Genomic DNA, 19,507 nt, shown 5'->3' on the forward strand with positions numbered 1-19,507 from the left:
ATCTTTAAAAATGTCATCATGAAGTATAAATGTAGATGTTACATTCACCAATGGATGGTCGTCCTGTGCAGTAAGTAAACACTACTAGAAATGGGAGTTATGACAAGATTACTGTATATTTAGTACTGATTTCAGCTATGTGTTACTGTTTTTGTTGTTTCAAATGTAACAGCTGCATTTAAACTGTGTCTCTAACAGAGTATGATGGGACTTAATAAGTGCTGTATAGTTGTTCCTGAGACCAGCACGATCACTTTAATACCGCAGACAAACAGAATCACTGTACGATTACTTCACTCCACCATGAGGCTATTAGCTTGCTTCCCAATAATTACACAATACACCTCCTTGTGTCCTTTCTGATCAAATTCTATCGATTAGATGTCTGCATGAGGAGCGGCATTGTTAAAAGAGGCTGAGAGCCACTGGTGCATCCTCCTCAGCAACACCATTGTTAACCAGATGTTAAGGTGGACTGGAAGGAGATCATTGGGGCCCAATGTCCCGCAGGACATGAAGTCAGTAAAGTCAATTTGGCATTCTGAAAAATAACCTAAACTTAACAATTCTTTAATTTATTACATACACAGTTGCTTATGCAGAATTTACGCTTTTCACTTTTAATTCAGTCTACGATTTATTTCTTCTTTTTTTACTCGTTTCTAGTGTCCGTCGTGAGGAACAACATTCATTTCCCTTCACTGCCGGCCTGAGGTGTATCCTGCACTGATCGCACTCATAGTCACTGTACAGTACACAGGTCAGACATCTTTTCCCCATTTGGCTCAGGTTCCCCACCTTGTGGTAGCAGAGTTTACCGAGTACTAGTATTGCAGCTACATACCTACTGGTGTGTGCTTACTCTACCATAGTTCCTGTAATCTCCTTTATCTTGAGACATATAGACTCCCATGTGTTTGCAACAAAGAGACCACACAATCTATGAAGCAGTTACGGTTTAGTATAAAAAAGGGCAATTAACTATGTACAATGATCAATAGCATTTAACTACACCTACATAAAAACAGACACAAAATGCAAATCTACATTCAATATTTTCTGCAAAAATGAGTAACTTAGACTTCAACTGTAGTAATATCCAGAAAATATCAAAATCTACAAAATCTTAGCTGCCATTAATATGTTACAGAGCTGATAGATGCATAGTTGTTGTATATCATCTACCATGTAGAGATCAAGACATCTCCCACAGACAAGAACAGAAGAAAGGAAAACAAAGTGGTAAAGTCAAAGAAACTGTTACAAAGTAAAGTCATGACGAAAGAGGAACAAACAAACGTAGCTTGTTTACATTCTGAAGCAACAATCAGGGTTTTAAACGCCAAAATACCTTTCTGACATGTCAAAGAGTTTCATTAAAAATCGTTAAAAAACAAGGGATAAAAAAAAAGCAGTGCTTTGAAGAATATCAGCACTTGGAGAGTAACCCACTCATCTTTAACCTGCCTCATCATTTTAGTGATTTATTGTATTTCTCACTTTAAGATACCACCAGAAAATACAATTGTAGTTCTGTCTTTTGCAATCCTGGAAGAAAGTGATCCAACAGGAAACATGAGCGAGAGAGAGAGAGACAAACACCTACACCTACACCCCCCCCCCCCCCCAAAAAAAAAGAAGTGTTAAGTGTTTACTTATAAAATAAATGTGTCTTTAAAAAAAGGATTAATATTTTGTGCATGTGTATATTTCTAAAAATCAATGCCAGACTGTATCAAGCTACTGGACTTGACAGTTGCCTTCTTGTTCTCTCTCGTTCTGCTCCGGCGTCTTGAGTAAACACAGAGAACGTAGTTTCTCCTCGTCACTCGGGGAGACACACTTCCTGTTGGAGCTCTCTGCAGAAGGACTCTGGAGGAGTACGGACCCCGACGTCTGTGGGTGAAGAGCAAGATGAGACCGATGACCACATTAAGAGAGTAAAAGAGAAAAACACAACAAAGTAGAAACAGATTTTGTGACTTAAACACACTGGAGGATTGCCAGTGGAAACATGTCTGTAACAACAATGTATGTCCTTGGATCCCCGGGGATATACGTAGATCGGATGAATGGTGCTGGAGAAATGCAAAGGACAGACCCTCATACAGCAGACAGAGTATAGTTTGATGTTAGGACACACCGTCATACAGCATGGGGTCAGTCAGACAAGTAAATGGGAAAAAAACACATCCTCTAATTCACCGCTGGTTTACTTCAGATGACCTGGACTGACAGTTGAGGAGTCCGGATATACTATTAGGGGCCTGGCAAGCTAAACCTAGAGTCTATGTCCTTCTACTTACTAGGTCCTAGAACGTTGGTGGGAATCATGAACTCTTCAACTCTCGAAAACCAACTCTAAAAGTTCCATCAGATATCAACAGGTAACCTCAAAGATGCTATGTCCATTTCTTTTTAAAGAGTATGATGCGCATCACCGCCTTTATGAGGACATTACCTGGAGAGTTTGTGCTAGTCTGTAAATGAAAAGGCAATTTTCCATTTGCATTGGTTGGACATGTACAGTGCATCCTTACACATTGCTCATGGATGGAGTAATATTAATACTCCACTGATAGATGCATGGTTCTAGCTCTTTATGTAAAGTATCATGCAGGGATCATAAACCTATTCCATAGTCAAATTCAAGCACCTTTCAAGCATTTTCAAGGTGAACAGTGACATGATTCACTGTTTTAAAGACCTTGCAGCGAGTGTGTTCATTGTGTGTTGCTGGCTGTTGGGGATAGATGCCACAGGCTGGAAAAGTATGTGTGTGTGTGTGTGTGTGTGAGTGAGAGACGGTTGCTGCTGCTCACCTTGCCGTTAGATGCAGATGTGGGAGCCGTGTGTCTGGCAGCCAGTCGAGGACTGCAGCGCTTCACTGTGGTTCTCCTCATGATGCATGGACTGGCCTCCCCCAGAGGAATGTCAGCAAAACCTGTCAGATTACAAACAATGACTTGAGAGCAGGTTACTGGTGCTTGTTTCCTAAAAACACTAAATTCTCTCCACCTATGAAGCTCATCACACTCCATCCCACTAGCATGAGAGACCAGACTGACACGGCACATGAAAACACATAAAACTAGCTACTAGTGCCTGAACTACAGTTAAGGCCATCTTAGACCACCAGCCAAAACGTACCTCTCTGCACCAGCTCAGGAAGTCCCTCTGGTTTGAACTCCTCGTCTTTCTGTTCTGCTCTTGGTTTCGGTGTAGTCGCTGCATTGGCTTTGATCTTCTTTGTCAGGTTGTGCAGGGCCTCCTGGGCACCGTCTTTGTTACTGATGTCACGGTGACCTCGTTTCACTGAAGACGAACCCCGAGGAGACCTCTGAGGTGTTGAAGGAGCAACGTTCTCTGTGTTGACAGCCACTTCTTCCTGGTGTTTGGAGGAAGACTTCCTGCCTGATCGCCGGCTAGAGGGGATCTTAGCTTCGTTAACGCGGTGGCTAGCAGTGAGCTGCTCCAGCCGGGTTGTCAGAGCGTCATTAGTCTCTTCCAGTTTGTGCACTTTAACCATCAGGCCGCAGTATTTCTCGATGCTCTCATCTGCCTCGCTGCTTTTCTCCTCCAGGAGTTTATTCAGTTCATCCAACTCACTCTTCAGCATCCCCAGCTCGGAGTTTTTCTCTTCCAACTCCTTCTTCCTTCCATCGAGGGCAGCCTCAAGTTCTTCCACCTCCTTTGTTTTTTCTTCCGCCTCCACCCTCTTCTGCTGCAGGGCAGCGTTCAGGTCTTCCATTTCCTTCTGTCTTTTCTCGGCCTCCATCTTCAGCTGGTTTCCCTGAGTCTGCACCTCCTCGCTGCTCTTTCTGTCACCTGTAACAAAAATAATCACATGAATAGAATTACTCAGCTGCATCTTTTAGGGATTTAATCTCCACGCTTTCAGGGCAAAATGCAGGTCAAATTAACCAATCTAACTGTTTACAACAGGGAGGTTTGATTATGCTTTTCAAACCACTTTGGTAAAGGGACTACTGCTACCATAGCCCTCTTGTTTCATATGATCGTCTATGCGTTTCATTATATTGGCCTTTGTCTGGAATTAGTCCGATCTTGGATTCATTTAAAAACGCAAACAGATGTCTGTATCCAGATTGAGAATTGTGGTCGGTCCCGATTACCTCAACTTCAAGTCAAATAACACCAAAACACTTCAATGTGTTTCCACACCTGAGCTGTTCAACATCTCTTGCTTCTCCTGCTCCAGCTGTTTGCAAGTCTTCATCCAAAGACCCATCTTGCTCAGGGCCGAGTCTCTCTCTTTAGACAGACGAGCGGCCTGAGACGTTACCTTTGACACCTTAAGTGGACCGAAAGAAAAGATTTAGTCATGAGGAAATAAAATAAAACAAGATATCATCACTTACAGTACACCTCTCTCGTATGAAGGGTATTTTCAAAATTCACAATTGTTTTGTGTACCTGCTCACTGAGCTGTGCAGCAGACAATTTGGATGCTTCCAACTCCTTCTCTATGGCGCCAACTGTAGACTGAAGAGTCTGTTGGGCTTCTGTGAGTTTCTCTTTCTCTTCTTCTGCTCGTTGCTTCTCTTGCTCCATTGAAGAAAGCGCTGACGATAGGTTATTTTTCTCCACTTCAATCAAAGAAAGGGAAGACTGCAATTCTTGTTTTTCAGCCTCTAGCATCCGTTTCTGCTCCTCTATTCTTTTCTTCTCTTCCTCTAATGAAGAGAGAGTTTGTTGCATGTTACATTTCTCCTCTTCTATCGAGGAGAGACTGGACTGAAGCTTCTCCTTCTCATCGGCTAACAGCCCGCTCTCTTGCTCCAGTCTTTCTTTCTCTTCCTCAACAGATGCAAGAGTGCAATGCAGATGATCTCTCTCTTGTTCTACTGAAAACAGGGTTGAATGCAGTTTTTCTTTCTCCTCTGCCAGCCGTCCATTTTCTTCTTCTAGCTGTTCTTTTTCCACCATGATACACGAGATGGATGTTACTGAGGCGTGTCTCTGATCTGCCTCCTTCTCCAACATTTTCCTCTCTTCCTCTTTAGCTTTTATGAGCGTTTCAAGCTCCTTCATTTCTTCTTCCAGAGCCACAATACTGGTCCTCAGGTTATTTCTCTCCTTCTCCCACTCCTCTCCCTGAGAGCGGAGCCTCTCTCCTTCTGTCTCGCGCTCCTCCAGAGAAGACTGCAGAGACATCTTTTCGTTCTCCATCTTTACCAGCAGACACTGCATCTTCTCTTTCTCCCCTTCCGTTTCTGCACTCTTTTGAGTGAGGGAGATCTCGCTCTGCCGAGAGGCCAACAGCTGTGCCTGGAGGTCATCCATTTGACTCGTAAGCCTTTCTGCTTCCTCTCTCATTCCTTTCTTCAGCTCTTCTACCCTGCATTTCTGTTTTTCCTCTTCCTCTCTTCTGTCTAGCTCGGCCCTCTCCAGCCCCCTCTCCAGCTCCTCCTTAGCAGCCTTCAGTTCTTCTATCTCTCTGTTTTTTGTCTCCAGCTCTCTCTCCATGTGTTCTTTCTCAGATCTAAGGGTTTCCAGCTTGGCAGAGAGCTCTGATAGTTTCTCACTGAGCTCTCTCTTCTCCTCCTCCACCTGAGGGTCAGATGGTGGTGACGGTTAAAGAAAAACAGCAGCAGATGAGAAGTACAGAAAGGAAAAGAGCAGCATGAGAGAAAGGGGGGAGTAATCGGATGAATATATTTGGCGGTTTACAGCAACTGTAATATTTTACTATTATCTCATAAAGAAAGATGATCACATATACATAGCAAAGGGCCAAACACAGATAAATATGAAGGTACCTTTGTCCTTTCCTCCTCCAGCTCCGCTTTGGCTGTCTCGGCCTGTGTTAAGAGCATAAAACACTTATGAGCCATTACAATGTAAGGCGGATGAAATGGTTATTTTTCTCAGACATATACACGTTTACAACAGAATACCTGCAACACAGCTTCTTCTAGACTCTGCTCTTCGTCTTCCTTCTCTCGCTCCAGAGCATCAATGCGATCTTGCAGTGAGTCAGACTTCCTCTGGGCAGCTAGAAAAGTAAAGAGTCACAATTAGACCGACAGCAACTCACAAAACTCAAGAGGGAATGTCATTTCTGAGGATGTTAAACGCCACCTTTGAGGAGCTCTTCCATCTTCTTTTTCCTCCTCTCGTCCGACTCTATGCGGACCTGCAGCTTTTCAATACCAGTCCTCATCTGTCGGACCTCGTCTTGTGTCGAGTTCAGACGAGAGGCAATCTCTCCTTTTTCAAGAAGAGATGACTCCAGAGACTGTGAGAGACGGCAAACCTCTCCCTCTAAAGCCTTGAGGAGAAACGAGGAGGATCAGAAACTAAAGAGCATCTGAATCATCTGAGGGTGTATTGGTCCAAGCACTCTTTACTGAAAGTGTGCCAACTTTAAATGTTTTTTAAAAAACGCAAAACTCTTTACTTTGTTTTTGTGAAAACGGGTTCTCTGAGGAAACCCAACCTCAATCAGATACAACCCCCTCACCTGTATCTTGGCGACCATGGACTCCGTGTTTTGATTGGCCGAGGTGTGGTCTACTGTGATCTTGTCCAGCTGGCTGATAAGCTCCTGTCTGTCTCCACTCTGTTGGGATATTGCCTGCTCCAGCGCTTTAATATGTTCCAGCAGCTTTAGAGAAGAAAAGGAAATGAACTCTCTAATCCTCTCAATGTCAACATATTTGACCACATGACATCATCTTCTTTCAGACCCCATCAGAAACAATGGTAAATTAAACTATTGTTCAGATATTAACATATCTTTAGCTGCTCAGTTATGATTAGGATACAAATAAGAATGTGCAGAAAAGGTGAAGATAAGATGAATAAGTTTGATTTTCCATCAGCCATTTAGAGGCATTTCTGCTCTAATTATTATTAATGAAGCCAACTCTAATTACAGTAAAAGCCTCTTTTGACCCGTATCCCAGACCCTTGAACACTACATGTACTGTACATACCTGCTGCCTCTCTGTCTTCAGCTTCTCCTTGCTGCTCTGCAGGGCTTCATACTCCTTCCTGCCTGCTCTGATGTCATCCTCCAGGATGGAAATCAGGCTTCTGGTGTCACAGTTAGTCTTCTCCAGACTGTGAACTTTCTCTCTCGACTGGCCCAAAGACCGGTTCAGGTCATCTCGCTCCTCGGTGCAGGACACAAGTTCAGACCTCAGCTGGGTTGTCTGGAGAAATAGAAAGATTGAGAACAGTTCTGGCACACTGAATGATCAGTAAGGTTCAAAAACACACCATGTTCACTAATGCCTTGCTGTTGTCTAGCTTTTGGAGAAGGAAAAACAAATGCTTGAGCCTACATATTGCTTTAACTGATTAATCCCCGATACATGCGCAGTAATTCAGCTCTTACACATCCAGTGTTTTGATGTTTTAGCTCACAGGCTCTTGGATGAGTCCTCACCTCTGTTGTAATCGTTTCTATCTGCTGCTCCATGCTGGAACAAGTCCTCCTCTGCGTCTCCTTCTCATCTTCCAGTTTGCTCGTCTCACGCTGTAAGGTCTCCAGCTCAGACTCCATGCCCAGGATGTGCTGCTCCAGGTTGGCTTTCTCAGAGCGAACTCTCTTCAGCTCACTCTCCTGCTGAAGGAATTTCTCGTCCCACCCACCTACAGAATCAAGGAAAAGATCTGTTAAGACACCAACGTACACATTCCTCCATAAATCCTGCTGTGCCATGACAGCTGCTGTTCAAATATAAACTCAAACTCTGCTTGTAGTATATTTGTAGCTATTCACAGTCACATACTTAACATTTTGCACCTTGTTTGACTAAAATAGTCTTGCGTGGTGATCTTAATCCCTCATATGCAGTAAGATGGGGCAATATTTACCGTTGGCCATTTCCAGTCCTTCCAGCATCTCCATCACATCCTCCAGCTGGAATTTAGCTGTTTGGAGCTGCAGACTTAATGTCTCCCTCTCCTCTGACAGTTGAGCCATCTAAAATAGAGTATGCCATATTAGTGGCAGTTGAACTTAAGCGTAACAATGTCATTTATTATTTAAGTGGTATTTGGCATTCTGCAATTTCTCCCCCCATACCTGGTCAGCAACCACTTTCTTCTGCTCCAAAGCAATCTTCAGCTCATGTGCTGCACCCTGTGCCTCCTCCTCTGCTGCATGAACTTTCTCCTCCAAGTTTTGAACTTGGACCTTCAGTTCAGAAGTCAACTCCATTCTCAGTGCGAGGTCGGAACTAAGCAGCTCATACTCTGAGCGGAGGGTCTGGAGTTCTTGTTTCGTGATCGTTTCTGTGCAGTGGTTGAGGTCATCTTGTACCTGGGATGACTCTGCTGCTGACACACAGATTGAATTTATTTATTTAAACAAAATTGATCTGATTTAAAACAATACTTCCTAAATCAGCATCAAGTGTCAATTCTATAGCCTGTACCTGTATTGTTTTAGTTTAAGAAAACCTTTTGGATCTCCTTGAATCACAACTGTTATTATAACTAGCAAAAGAAAAATATTTGAGTATTTTTGCAGAAGAAATGTTAAAATCATGAGTCTATGGAAGCAACTCAGTGTAAAGCAAACTAAATAACTCAAGAAAACGCTCAATTATCTAAACTGCAGTTATGCGCACCATTGAATAACTCAGAGGATAGTAACTGTCTGGTCTCACCAACAGGGGAAGATGGAAGAGAAATATGGCATATTTCAGGATTACTTCCAAGAACATCTCGAGGACTACTGCCGTCTTCAGGAAGCTGCAAGAAAGAGGACAAAATTCAAACTGTCTTCATCAAAACTCAAGTTTACCAAGAACAAAACATGCCTTTCAAGTAGAGAAATATTAGTAGCAACTAGCAAGTATTCTGGCTACATAAAGGATAAATCAATAAATGAAAGCATCATGACTGAAGGACAAATACAGAGTAATAAAGTTCTACCTGATCGAAGGGTTGCTGTTGATGCTGCTCCTCGGTAACCTTCGGATCGGCCACGCGTGCCTCCCTTTGCTCGTCCAGCTGTTGGACCATCTCTTGTTCAGGGACGTCCTCTTTGAACACCAGCTCTGTCTCACTGCCAGGGCTGAGGGAGACATAAACATATTCATCACATAATAAAACACATACAAAAGCACATAACTGTGCATTTGTACTTATTATAAAAACTCATTATACCTGAAAGCCTCGTCAGACTGATGGGAAAGTTCACCCGGTTCAGCTACCATTGGGCTCAGCTGTTCCTTTACTGGAAGGGACTCAGCATTGATGCTTGTATCAAGTGTCGGCTCTACGTCAGTCTGTCCTGCTGCTTCTGCTGCTCCTGCTGGGGGAAATCGTTGCATTTACTTCATTTTAAAGAGATGTAATCAAATTAGAGCTGGTCGATAAATCAATTTCAGTGATGCAAAAAAAATCGGAGATTATATTTTCAGGTCGTATCGCCCAGCCTGCAGTGTTTCATGAAGAACTGTGATCTAGTTTCGGTTTACACTCACCACCGACACCCGTCTCCTCAGTCTCCATGTGGCGGATGTTTTCTCCTGGCTCCTTCTGGGTTCCCTGTGATCCTGAGAGCTGCTGTATGAGGCTGTGCTGTCGGCCCACCTGCTCCAGCAGTGAGTCGTGCTGCTGCTTGAACACGGTCAGCTCCTTCTGTAAGTGCGCCAACTTCTGATGCAGTTCTGCCTGCTCCGCCTCAAACTGTTGGATCCTGTCAAGCGTCAACATGAAAGTGATGCTATTAGAATTCCAGATAATATTACAAGTAAAAACAAAAATAAAGAAACTAAAGAATGTAGCTATAGTGACTCATAAAAACTAAATATGTACGGTACCTCTCTCTGTTCTCCTCCTCAGTCCGCTCTTTAAGTGAAGCCGCCTCTTCTTCGTGCCTTTCTATTCTTTCGTGTAACTGCAGCTTCTCTTCAGTTATTAGATTCACACTAGATTGTAGTTTGATGTTCTCTTCAGTCAGCTCATGATAGTTACCCTCCAGCTGAAGCTTTTCCTCAACTACTCGATTCAAGTTAGTGGCCGAGTTATTTTTCTCTGAGATTAGCTCGGTTAGTTTAGCCTCCAGTTGGATTTTTTCCTCATTTATCAGACTGAGGGTGATATCTAGTTGGGCTTTCTTCTCGAGAACTTGTCTAAGGGTCGATTCAGCTTCCTGTTTCTCTACAGTCATCTGATGGATCTTCTGCTTTTCTTTAGTTAACTGCTGAATGTTGCTCTGCAGTCGTTTGTTCTCCTCAGACAGCTCGTCTAAACTGCCTTCCAGCTGTTTCTTCTCTGCATTGACTTGAATCACCTCAGTTTCTACTTGCTCTTTTTCATTTCTTATCTGTTTCAAAGTAGTCTCAAGGTTGTTTTTCTCGTGTTGTAACTGCTTAAGATGATGCTCTCTGTCCTCAATTGCCTGCCTGAGAGTTGTCTCTAACTTGATATTTTCCTCTGTGGTCTGGCCGAGTTTAGACTCTAAAGCAGCAACATTCTCCTCCAGCTGCATTTGGTTGACAGCATCCTCTTCCAGACGAGTGATTTCACAGCTCTGTTCCATCAGCTCCTCCTTAGCTGTGACATACTGTGTCTCCAGCACGGAGTTCTGAGATTGGACCTCCTCTAACCGGGTTTCCAAGACAAAGACCTGAAAAGGTTTAGAGTTTAGATTGAATCCATAGTACAGATGATGACCATGTCCTGCCTGAAGTTTAGATGAGTATATAAAACCAGTTGTGAGACACATGGAATGTGTTATTGAGCTCCGAAGAATGATCAAAATGAACCTCAACACTAAATCTAGCTTCTGTGGCACAAATGATGTTGATAGACGTCTGTGGAACAAAGCGGCTCTACCTGGGCTTTGCTGTCCTCCAGCCTGGCCTCCATGTCAGACATCTGAGTTTGGTTGTGAGCTAGCTGAGCCTCCAGTGACTCTATGGTTCCCTTCAGCTCCTCCACCTGACTGCCAAAGGAGTTCATGACCGTCTCGTTGTCCTCCAGGTCCATTTGCAGCATCTCCATCTGGACCTAAATGTGAAGAATGACACAAATACAGCAAATGATCTAAAGAAATGACTCATCAAACGTCGTTTTAAGACTAAATCTTCTGACTTACCCAGGTGGTACCGTACTCCAGGCAGGACTAACATAATGCTGTACTCTTTACACCATATTTAATAAGACTGTCGACATGCAAGGCCAAAGACATAACCAAGAATCAATCAGCAACCAACCTTGATTTTGTTCATGGCGACCATCTTCTCCTTCAGGAGATCTGATGCTTTGGCGTGCTCTGCCTCGGATTTATTCAGCTTCTCCTTCAGACTCTTTATCGTGCCATCTCTCTCTTCTAAGCCGTGTGACGCAGCCGTCAGAGTCTTCTTCATGCTCTTGATCTCCTCCCGTCGACAACTTGATTCTGTTTTGGCAGCAGTCACAGATTTTCTAGCGGCATCAAGCTTCTCTTTGAGGATCTTCTCTTTGTTGAGGAAATTTTCAGCATCTAAAGCACGACTCTCTTTGTCTTTGTCCGTCTTCTCGGTGAGCTCTTTGACTTCTTTCTCCAGACTGCACTTGACTTCAATAGTGGAGGAGTGACTCCTCTCAAGAGCTTCCAGAAGCTTTTTAAGGTCAGCATGGGACTGGTGGACCACGGCCAGTTCATTCTTCAACTCCGGAAGCTTCTCTGCTGCGTCTTTGCTCGCTGTTAGCTCCTCTTCCAAGGAAGATATCTGCTCCAGGAGGTTATCGATCTTCTCAGTATGAGCTTGCTGGAGGTTCTTTATAAGAAATAGATTTAAGTTTATTATTGGTAACAAGCATAGAGGATGATATACACAGTATTAGAAAATAAGTAAAACTAACCAAACATACATTTTTAATGCAGTATTTTACCTCGGCCTCTTGAAGTGCATTTTCCAGCTCAGCCTTTTGTTTCTCCAGAGACAAAATCTGAGCTTCAGCCTTTCTGAACTGCTTCTCCTGCTCTTCTGCGTGGCTCTGTAGCTCCTTCAGTTTATCCTCCAACTGTTTAAGCTCTTCTGATTTCTTATGATGCAACTCTTTGTGTTCCTCTTCACTGTCCGACAGCGTCTTTATTTGTTTCTGCAGCTCAGCTCCCAGTTGCTCCTGGACCTTCAGGAACTGATCCGCTGAGCTGACCTGAATACAAACAGAACAACTATAGCGTTTACTGGTTCGGACTAAAGTAAGGAATAATACAACATAAAGTAAAAGCACGGGGCATACGATTACAAAATCAGCAGGCTAGATTTAATCTGCCACTGAAATTCAAAACACTCATCAAAAAAAAATCTTCTCGTGTCAGAACAACATCGATAAATGTGACATTTGTGACAGCAAAGATACTTTGACCATAATGTCCTCATTGGTTATACGATTATTTTGTTGATACAATCTGTTACATCACTTAAGTCAGCCAAGAATGCCCTTAAAGTTGAATCAACTCAAAAGAAACAACAGACTGCTACATATATAAAAAGAAGAAATAACTGGTAATCTGTTTGTAATGGTTACTGCTGCAGTACAGTATAACAGACCTGGTCTTTGGTGAGCAACAGCTCCTGTTTAGTCTCCTCCAACTGAAGCTTGAGCTGCTCGCTCTCTTCAACCTTTGTTGAAACACTCTCCTCACACTGCTTCAGCAGCGCTGCCTTCTCCTCTGACAACCTGGTGGAGTTCAGACAACAAAGAGAGAGAACTGCATGTTAAACGCAAGCTACAGTTATTGTTGTTTCCCCAAGGAAACAATAGGGACACAGTGTTCATATCATACGACACTAAAGCATCCTTAAGTATTTTATTGTGGATGTTATCAATTATCCTCTGAAACCCTGCAATCTCATGGTGCAAAGTGACGCAGTCTCAACAAATACTAAACGTTATGTATTTTGTAAAGGTAGGATTTATCCCAAGGCTGTTGTATTGGAAAAGGAGTTCATTCAAAGATATGAGCTAAACATTAAATAAAACTCCCACCTGGTAGTTTGCTCTTCTTGCTGTGCAGTGACTTGAGTGAGGCTCTCCCTTAGCTGGCTGATCTCCGCTTGGCCCAACTCGATGAGCTGGTCTTTGGAGTGAGCCAGGTCGCAGGCTGCCTGGTGCTCGTCCTGCAGCTCTATGTTGGTCCTGTCGGCCTGCTCTACTCGAGCAATTTCCTTTTGCAGCTGCAACTCCAGACCTTTGACCTATTCAGATTAAAAAATAAGCACCAGGCCAAGTTCAATCAATGGCTCTTCATTGTGTTGTTTTTAGGTCCAGTCATATATTATTTTTAAGTGTTATTATTGTTACCAAGACCAAAAACAAAAAGTACATTGTAAGTCAATGGTGCAAAGAAATTGTTTATGATCTAATTTCATTAAAAATTAGCAAGGAGGGGTGCCATGTTTTTTTAATTAAAAAGAAATCAACATTTAAAAATGTAAAATGTACAATAAATCACCTGTGCTTCAAGCTGAGCCACTTGCACGGCAACATTCTCCAGGTCTTTGGTGTGCTTCTGTCCGGCCTCGGAGAACTTAGACTGCAGCTGGTCGTACCGATGCTCCCTTTCTTCCAACTCTGTGCTCTTGTTGAGGAGTTCTCCCTTCAAGGAATCAATGTGAGCAGACATGCTGGCCTTGTCTCCCTCTACGCTCATGAGCTGCTTCTACAATAGCAAGTCAGCCCACAGAATTAATGACAATAGTTACAATACAACACATCATACAATGACTTTCACATTAAATAGACTTTCTGTGCTACTTACGCTTTCTAACTTTGTTATCATAAATAAATCATTTGTAAATTCAAAGCAAACCTTAAATCTAAAAATAGATTTTGGGGTACACAACTAAACAAACAGGTTATTTCAATATGCGTGTCTGTGTGCTAAATATGAGCAAGCATATTAATTCTTCCTAATCCATAATTGAAGTGAATATATTGGGAACCACAGCAGCGTACCGTAACGATGTCATTAGCCTCATTCAGCGAGATGAGGCTGTTCTCCAAGTTGCCAATTTTGTCAGCGAGGTCTTTTTGCACAGCCTCAGTTTCATTAATCACGGTCTCCTTTTCTTTCTTCCACTCCAGCAGAGCTTGATGTTCTTGTTTCAGTTCCTTACTCTCATTCTGACTCGCAGTGAGGTTGGATTTCAGCTCTTGGCTTTCGTTCTCTTTCACCGTCAACCTGTTGGTCAACTTTTCTGCCTCTTGCTTCTGTTTCTGCAGTTCACTCTGAGATCTACAGTGTGATAAAAACATCGAAGAGCATGTTAAATGTCATAGTATATTAAGCTTTTTACTTTTCCTCAAAGTGTGACTGAACTTTCTTCTTTTCTACAGTAAAACTATGCTCACCGGTCAATGTTGGCCTCTGCATCAGAAAGTGTCTTCTTCAAGTTCTCCAGCTCCCGGGACGAAGCCTGAGTCTGCTGCTCTAGTTTAGTCTGAAGCCTCTTCAGCTCATCCGCCTGTCCTTCCGATTTGGCTGAAGAGCAGATAGACAAAAAAATTCAACACCCAGATAATTCTCCAAAATATCTGCTGCCGTTGCCAGTCCTACAGCTAACGTACCTTTCAGGTCATCCAGTAACCCCTGGGTGCGTTTGAAGCTCTGGTCTGCGCTCTTCTTCTCTTCCTCCAGCTGAATCAGACGCCTGCTGCTCTGGTCCAGCTGGACAGACGCACTGTTCTTCTCTTTCTGCAGCTCCTGGAGGGAATAAAAAAAAAAGCAGAGAACATGAATGGCAGTAAAAGATGCTGACAGATTCTTCTTTAATCAGTTGGAACGGGATCCTCAGCATCAAGGCCAAAAATGCAGTAGTGACAGCAAAGCAACCCACCTCCATTTTCTTGCAGAGGTCCTGCTCTTTGTTCTGGCTGGCCTGGAGGCTCTGCTCTGACCTCAGCAGTTTCTGTTTTTGCTCCTGTACCTCCTTCTCCATCTGAGTCTTCTGGAAGCACATCTGGAAAGAAGCAAGAGGAGAGGAAAAAGTCAAGACGGGAAGGGAGAAGTACATACAAAGGCAGAAAGTAAGTAGTGTGACACAGATGGCAAGTGCCCTAAACCCTTAAACAGACAGATGATGCAAAAACTGGAGCTACTACTGAATTTCAACATTCCATCATCTATCAGCAAGATAACAGTCAGCGTTTTCAGCATTGCTGGCAGGTGGCATGCCTTGCATACAAACAGAAGTAGATGATTCCACCACATCTTGAACTGTATTGCACTCTTCTCACAGCCTTCATCAAATGTAATCTGGGTCTGTGTATACTATGCTGACAGTAACAATATCATTAAGGTTAGCTACACAACACAATGAGAAAGAAAGACAGCGTTACCTTCTCCACGTCAGCCTGCAGTACGTTGTGGTCTTTTTTGGACTGTTGAATCTCTTGTGTCAGCTTGGTTCTGGTCTGGTTCAGCTGCTGTTCCAACGCCTGGTGAGAAGTCTGCAGCTGGGCTAGCTCCTACATAAAATGAGTCAGAGACAAACCCTTTGAGATCAGAATATCAAAGAGCATTTTTAACCTAAAACTATTAAGGTGTAATCATGTTATGTATCCAAGTTATTGCACCTTCTGACTATCTCTCTCTTGGTCCTTGAGTTTCTGCTCCAGGGCTCGTTTGCAGCTCTCAGCGTTGTGCCTCTGACAGCTCATCTCCTCCGAGACTTGTTTCAGCTTCTGCTCAACTGATGAACACTAAGAACAATAAGCAGAAAAGTTGTCATTTACAAATGACAAAAACTCATGTTTTTACCCAGCGTGCCTCCTTTAACTATGTAATCAAGCAGAAATAGAACGAAAACAATATATCCCATGTCAATAAAGTCTTTATGTACCAATTATGGACGCCTACCTTGGCCACAATCAGCTGGTGTTCGTTTGTGGCCTGACTCAGCTTGTGGCTGGTCTCGGCCAGGTCTCTGTCCCGTTCAGTCAGCTCTTTGCGGGCCTGGTTCAGTTGAGTTTGGAGGTCCTGCAGCTTGGAGGCTTGGCTACGAATTTCCTTCTCCTGAGTGGACAGATTCCTTTCCAGCTCTAACACTCGGCAACGCAGCTCTGATGAAGGAAAAGTAAACATTTAAGGGGTGTGGCCGAACATAAATCAGGAAATTTAACTCAAAGGAGCCAAATACATTTTTCAGCGGTAGTAGATATGCAAAATAATAATAAAAGGCTCCCTAATATTACACAGGAAAGATACCAGACACTTTATACGGCATGAGCTCCACAACAAATTATAAACAGTCCACCTTGGTTGATGGTCTTCAGCTGATCCATCTGTTGGGAGGATCCACAGGGACTCTGCGCTGCTCTGGAAGAGCTCATCCGCTGGCTGGTTTTAATGGGCGTCTCCTCATGGGCTTCCCAGAGGGAGGTTCCCCGCCTCTTCAGAGGCGTTTCCATTGCATCCTGAGAATGCCGACTGTGGGCCTGATCCTGCCATGGGAATATGGAAGATCCAGCTTGGCGGGCAGCAATGTCCTTGTGGCTTACAGTGACTGAGGACTGATTCAACAGCTAAAAGAGAAGAATTAAGTTAGAGTCAACAAATACAAAGAAACAAACCCACATGATAGACATAAGTTAGGTACTTGCCTTGACCTGCAGGATTTTGAGTTCGGTCTCCAGCCTTTTTCTTTCTTCTACCTCCTGGCTGTATTTCTCCTGAAGCCCATCTATTCTGTTATCTATGGAACACAAATACAATCAGCATGTTAGGGCAAACTGAAAAACTCATCCAGAGTCACTCGGATACATATGTATCTTTTGCCTATATGCAGAAAAAATTATAAGTAGATGAGAAGCAGCAATATAACTAAAATGTGCATTAATACCAGCCTGACAGGTAAGCATATTTCTGGAAACCAAACAAGGAGAAGTCAAACAAACTGAAGTACCCTGCAGTCTGTAGGCTGGGACAGGAGCCGGGGTAGTGAAACCTTTCTGTGGAGTAGTGTAGGGCTGAAGCTCAGAGGACGACGACGACAAGGAGGAAGAGCCAGCAGACTGCGAACGATCCAGCTCATTCTTGAACCTAAGCAGATGGAAAGACAACAAAGAAAGCAGTGTTTTCCATCAGGTCAAATAGTTTATAACATCCATTCATATTAATCACGACTTACTTAGTACTTGACAAAGCAACAATGCCCATCAACAGACACTGAACTCACTTTTTCAGCTCCTGCTCCAGTCGCTCTATGGTTTTTTTACAGGAGTTAAGCTGACCATCCAGATAGCTCACCTAGGTTTAAGAAAATAATTTAGACACGGTTTATTTTCTTTTGAAATATTTGATCTTAAAAATGTATTGTATGTTAGCTTCAAATACATCTGTAAAATATGAATACTGCAGAAGATCTTTCTTTCTCAAATCAGTGACTGACCTGCTGCTCCTTGACTCCTAGATCATGGACAACCTTTTGACGGGCTTTCTCCAGAGAGTCACAGGACTCCACTAGCGACTGGTTCTCCCTTTTCAGAGCAGAGGTCTCAGTGCGTTCACTGTCCGCCTGGAGAAAGAGAAGCATGGATCAATAATAAACAGATTGCTATATTAATAATAATTCAAATAGAATAGATTGTATTCTTTCTGGTAGAATTTCAACTTCTGTTTCAATACAGTTTAATTTATAAACCCTCCATTCATCCATTCCCCTTAAAAACTGACCTTTTGTTTCTGTTTCTGTAGGGCGGCCTCTAAGGAGTCCAGCTGGAACTGTTTCTGGTTCCTGTCCTTCTTCACTTTGTCCAGCTGGACTTCCATCTCCTGGATCTTCTGCAGGGCTTTCCCTGGAAGTCCATCCTTCCACTCCTCCACCGCCCAGCTCATGGTCGATAAACGGACTAAACACATATCCATATATTTGAGAGGGGGCAAACAATACCAATATGCAAACTGACTGAACAACTTTATTTATGACAATATGATGACCTGTAACGTTAATACCACCGGATAAACGTACGTCTCAGTAACGTTAACGCCAGATAAACATACGTCTCACATTACCTAATTAAGCGTTAATTTGAAGAGAAGCTTAAACGTTAACGTTAGCGGAAACTGTCTCTGTTGGATTTAACGTTAGCTGCGATGAACGTGGTTTTAGCAAAAACGTAAATTTTTGTATTTCCAGCAAAAATCGACCAGTTAACGGCCGGAGTTAACTACATGTGTTGTGAAATGACAACGTGTTAAGCGTTAAGACTCAAATGAATCGCTACAAGCGTTAAGATTCAAGATAGCTGGACTTACTTTGGGCGCGATGACGCTTCTATCACATACAAACTGTTTTGGGGTTTTTTTTTCTCGTTGAAAATTCAAACTCCACCGGAGCAAACCACAATCCCCTCAGCTCCATGCCCATTGGCTACTTCATATGACGTCAGCCATACGACGCACCCGATTGGTTGATTTGTGGTAGTCTCGTGGCCCCCATGTGGTGTGACTTTGTAAGTACTCATCCTCCACAGACAGACATCCTACTAGTCCTCCTATCCTACTCGTAGCTTTTCTAAAGTACAAGGACCGATTAGTTCACAATTAGACAAATGTTAGGCTGGGAAAACAAGCTCGTGGGCCACGTATTAGACTGTATTTCACATTGGAACTTAAATATTTAAGATCCTCACCAGAAGATATATATAAGATTTCCACAGCTGGCTAAGGAAATTGCTATTTTTTAATTACATCACAAGATGGTCTGCCTTGTAAGATGATATAGTAAATCTTTCTTATAGAAGCTCTATGATTTAATTAATTGGTATAGGGGGTAGGAGGTGGTGAGGTCTATTGACTAAATTCACTGAAGCCCTGGTGTTCACCTCTGCAATTTAGACTTAAACAGAGCACACCTCTGTCAGGGTTGACTCTCAATAGAGGATACTTGAAGGAATAAAATAGTCAGATAACTCACATAGCGGTGGTTCAGGACCATTTACAGCACAGTGGCCAGAAAGGAGACTTCATGGTTAAATAAAATAAGTATATTATGAAAGCAAGTGCAATGCTGCCTTTTATTTAGTTCCACTGACATGGTACAGAAATAACCAGAGGCTCAGATTATAGTTGTGCATTCCAATAGAATTCATGCCTGATTAAGTAACAGCTCAGAAAAAAAACTACAAAAAATATGCTTGGCCTTTCATCTGGTTGTATATGTGCAGTTTGAGTATATGTTTTTATCCCTTATGTCACAGGTTCCCTTTCATTAAGTCACAGAAAGAAAAAAAATAACATGCATGTTCTTCGAGGCCGGCCAGAAATAAAATGAAGTGCTCAAATGGCAAACAGAGGGTTTAGATGTTTTATGGTTTGTGCAAAACCAGCCTACAAACCCTCTTCTCATTGTCTTTCCTTTGTAAAAACAAATGCAAAACTTGCTGAGACGGTGCTTTTGGATTACCCTTGCAAAACTGTCAGGCAGACACCTTGTGGATGCATTTGTGCAGGCGACAGAGTCACCTATGCACGAGTTGCTACAAATATGACCACAGGCAACTCGTAACAATGGGCTATTTTTAA

The 19,507-nt window shown here is 42.9% G+C and overlaps 1 protein-coding gene across 5 annotated transcripts; it reads right to left on the reverse strand.

Annotated features, from left to right (window-relative positions):
- Positions 1–1,646: 1,646 nt before the first annotated feature.
- On the reverse strand, positions 1,647–18,296 carry cenpf (centromere protein F). 5 transcript variants are annotated; one of them, XM_031846876.1, is made up of 38 exons: positions 18,239–18,296; positions 17,657–17,832; positions 17,373–17,498; positions 17,160–17,230; positions 16,887–17,023; positions 16,585–16,676; positions 16,239–16,506; positions 15,842–16,044; positions 15,559–15,684; positions 15,322–15,450; positions 14,820–14,942; positions 14,551–14,686; positions 14,335–14,464; positions 13,939–14,218; positions 13,436–13,642; positions 12,970–13,178; positions 12,531–12,660; positions 11,866–12,132; positions 11,205–11,750; positions 10,825–10,998; positions 9,807–10,615; positions 9,468–9,682; positions 9,148–9,295; positions 8,914–9,055; positions 8,646–8,730; positions 8,060–8,313; positions 7,849–7,957; positions 7,418–7,623; positions 6,963–7,181; positions 6,488–6,631; positions 6,106–6,295; positions 5,922–6,019; positions 5,784–5,825; positions 4,438–5,574; positions 4,186–4,315; positions 3,151–3,828; positions 2,823–2,944; positions 1,647–1,896 (listed from the first exon to the last, which is right to left on the reverse strand). In XM_031846876.1, the coding sequence occupies exons 2-38, from the start codon at positions 17,816–17,818 to the stop codon at positions 1,741–1,743; spliced, it is 8,400 nt and encodes a 2,799-aa protein (XP_031702736.1). In that variant the 5' UTR covers positions 17,819–17,832; positions 18,239–18,296; the 3' UTR covers positions 1,647–1,740. The 5 variants fall into 5 exon arrangements, with proteins under 5 accessions (XP_031702736.1, XP_031702735.1, XP_031702734.1 ...); XM_031846875.1 differs by lacking the exon at positions 18,239–18,296 and having other exon boundaries at positions 13,436–13,636; positions 17,657–18,152; XM_031846874.1 differs by lacking the exon at positions 18,239–18,296 and having other exon boundaries at positions 9,148–9,292; positions 17,657–18,152.
- Between the last annotated feature and the right edge of the window lie 1,211 nt (positions 18,297–19,507).

The sequence above is a fragment of the Anarrhichthys ocellatus genome, unplaced genomic scaffold, assembly GCF_004355925.1.
Source record: "Anarrhichthys ocellatus isolate YVR2014 unplaced genomic scaffold, GSC_Weel_1.0 scaffold6, whole genome shotgun sequence".
NCBI lineage: Eukaryota > Metazoa > Chordata > Actinopteri > Perciformes > Anarhichadidae > Anarrhichthys > Anarrhichthys ocellatus.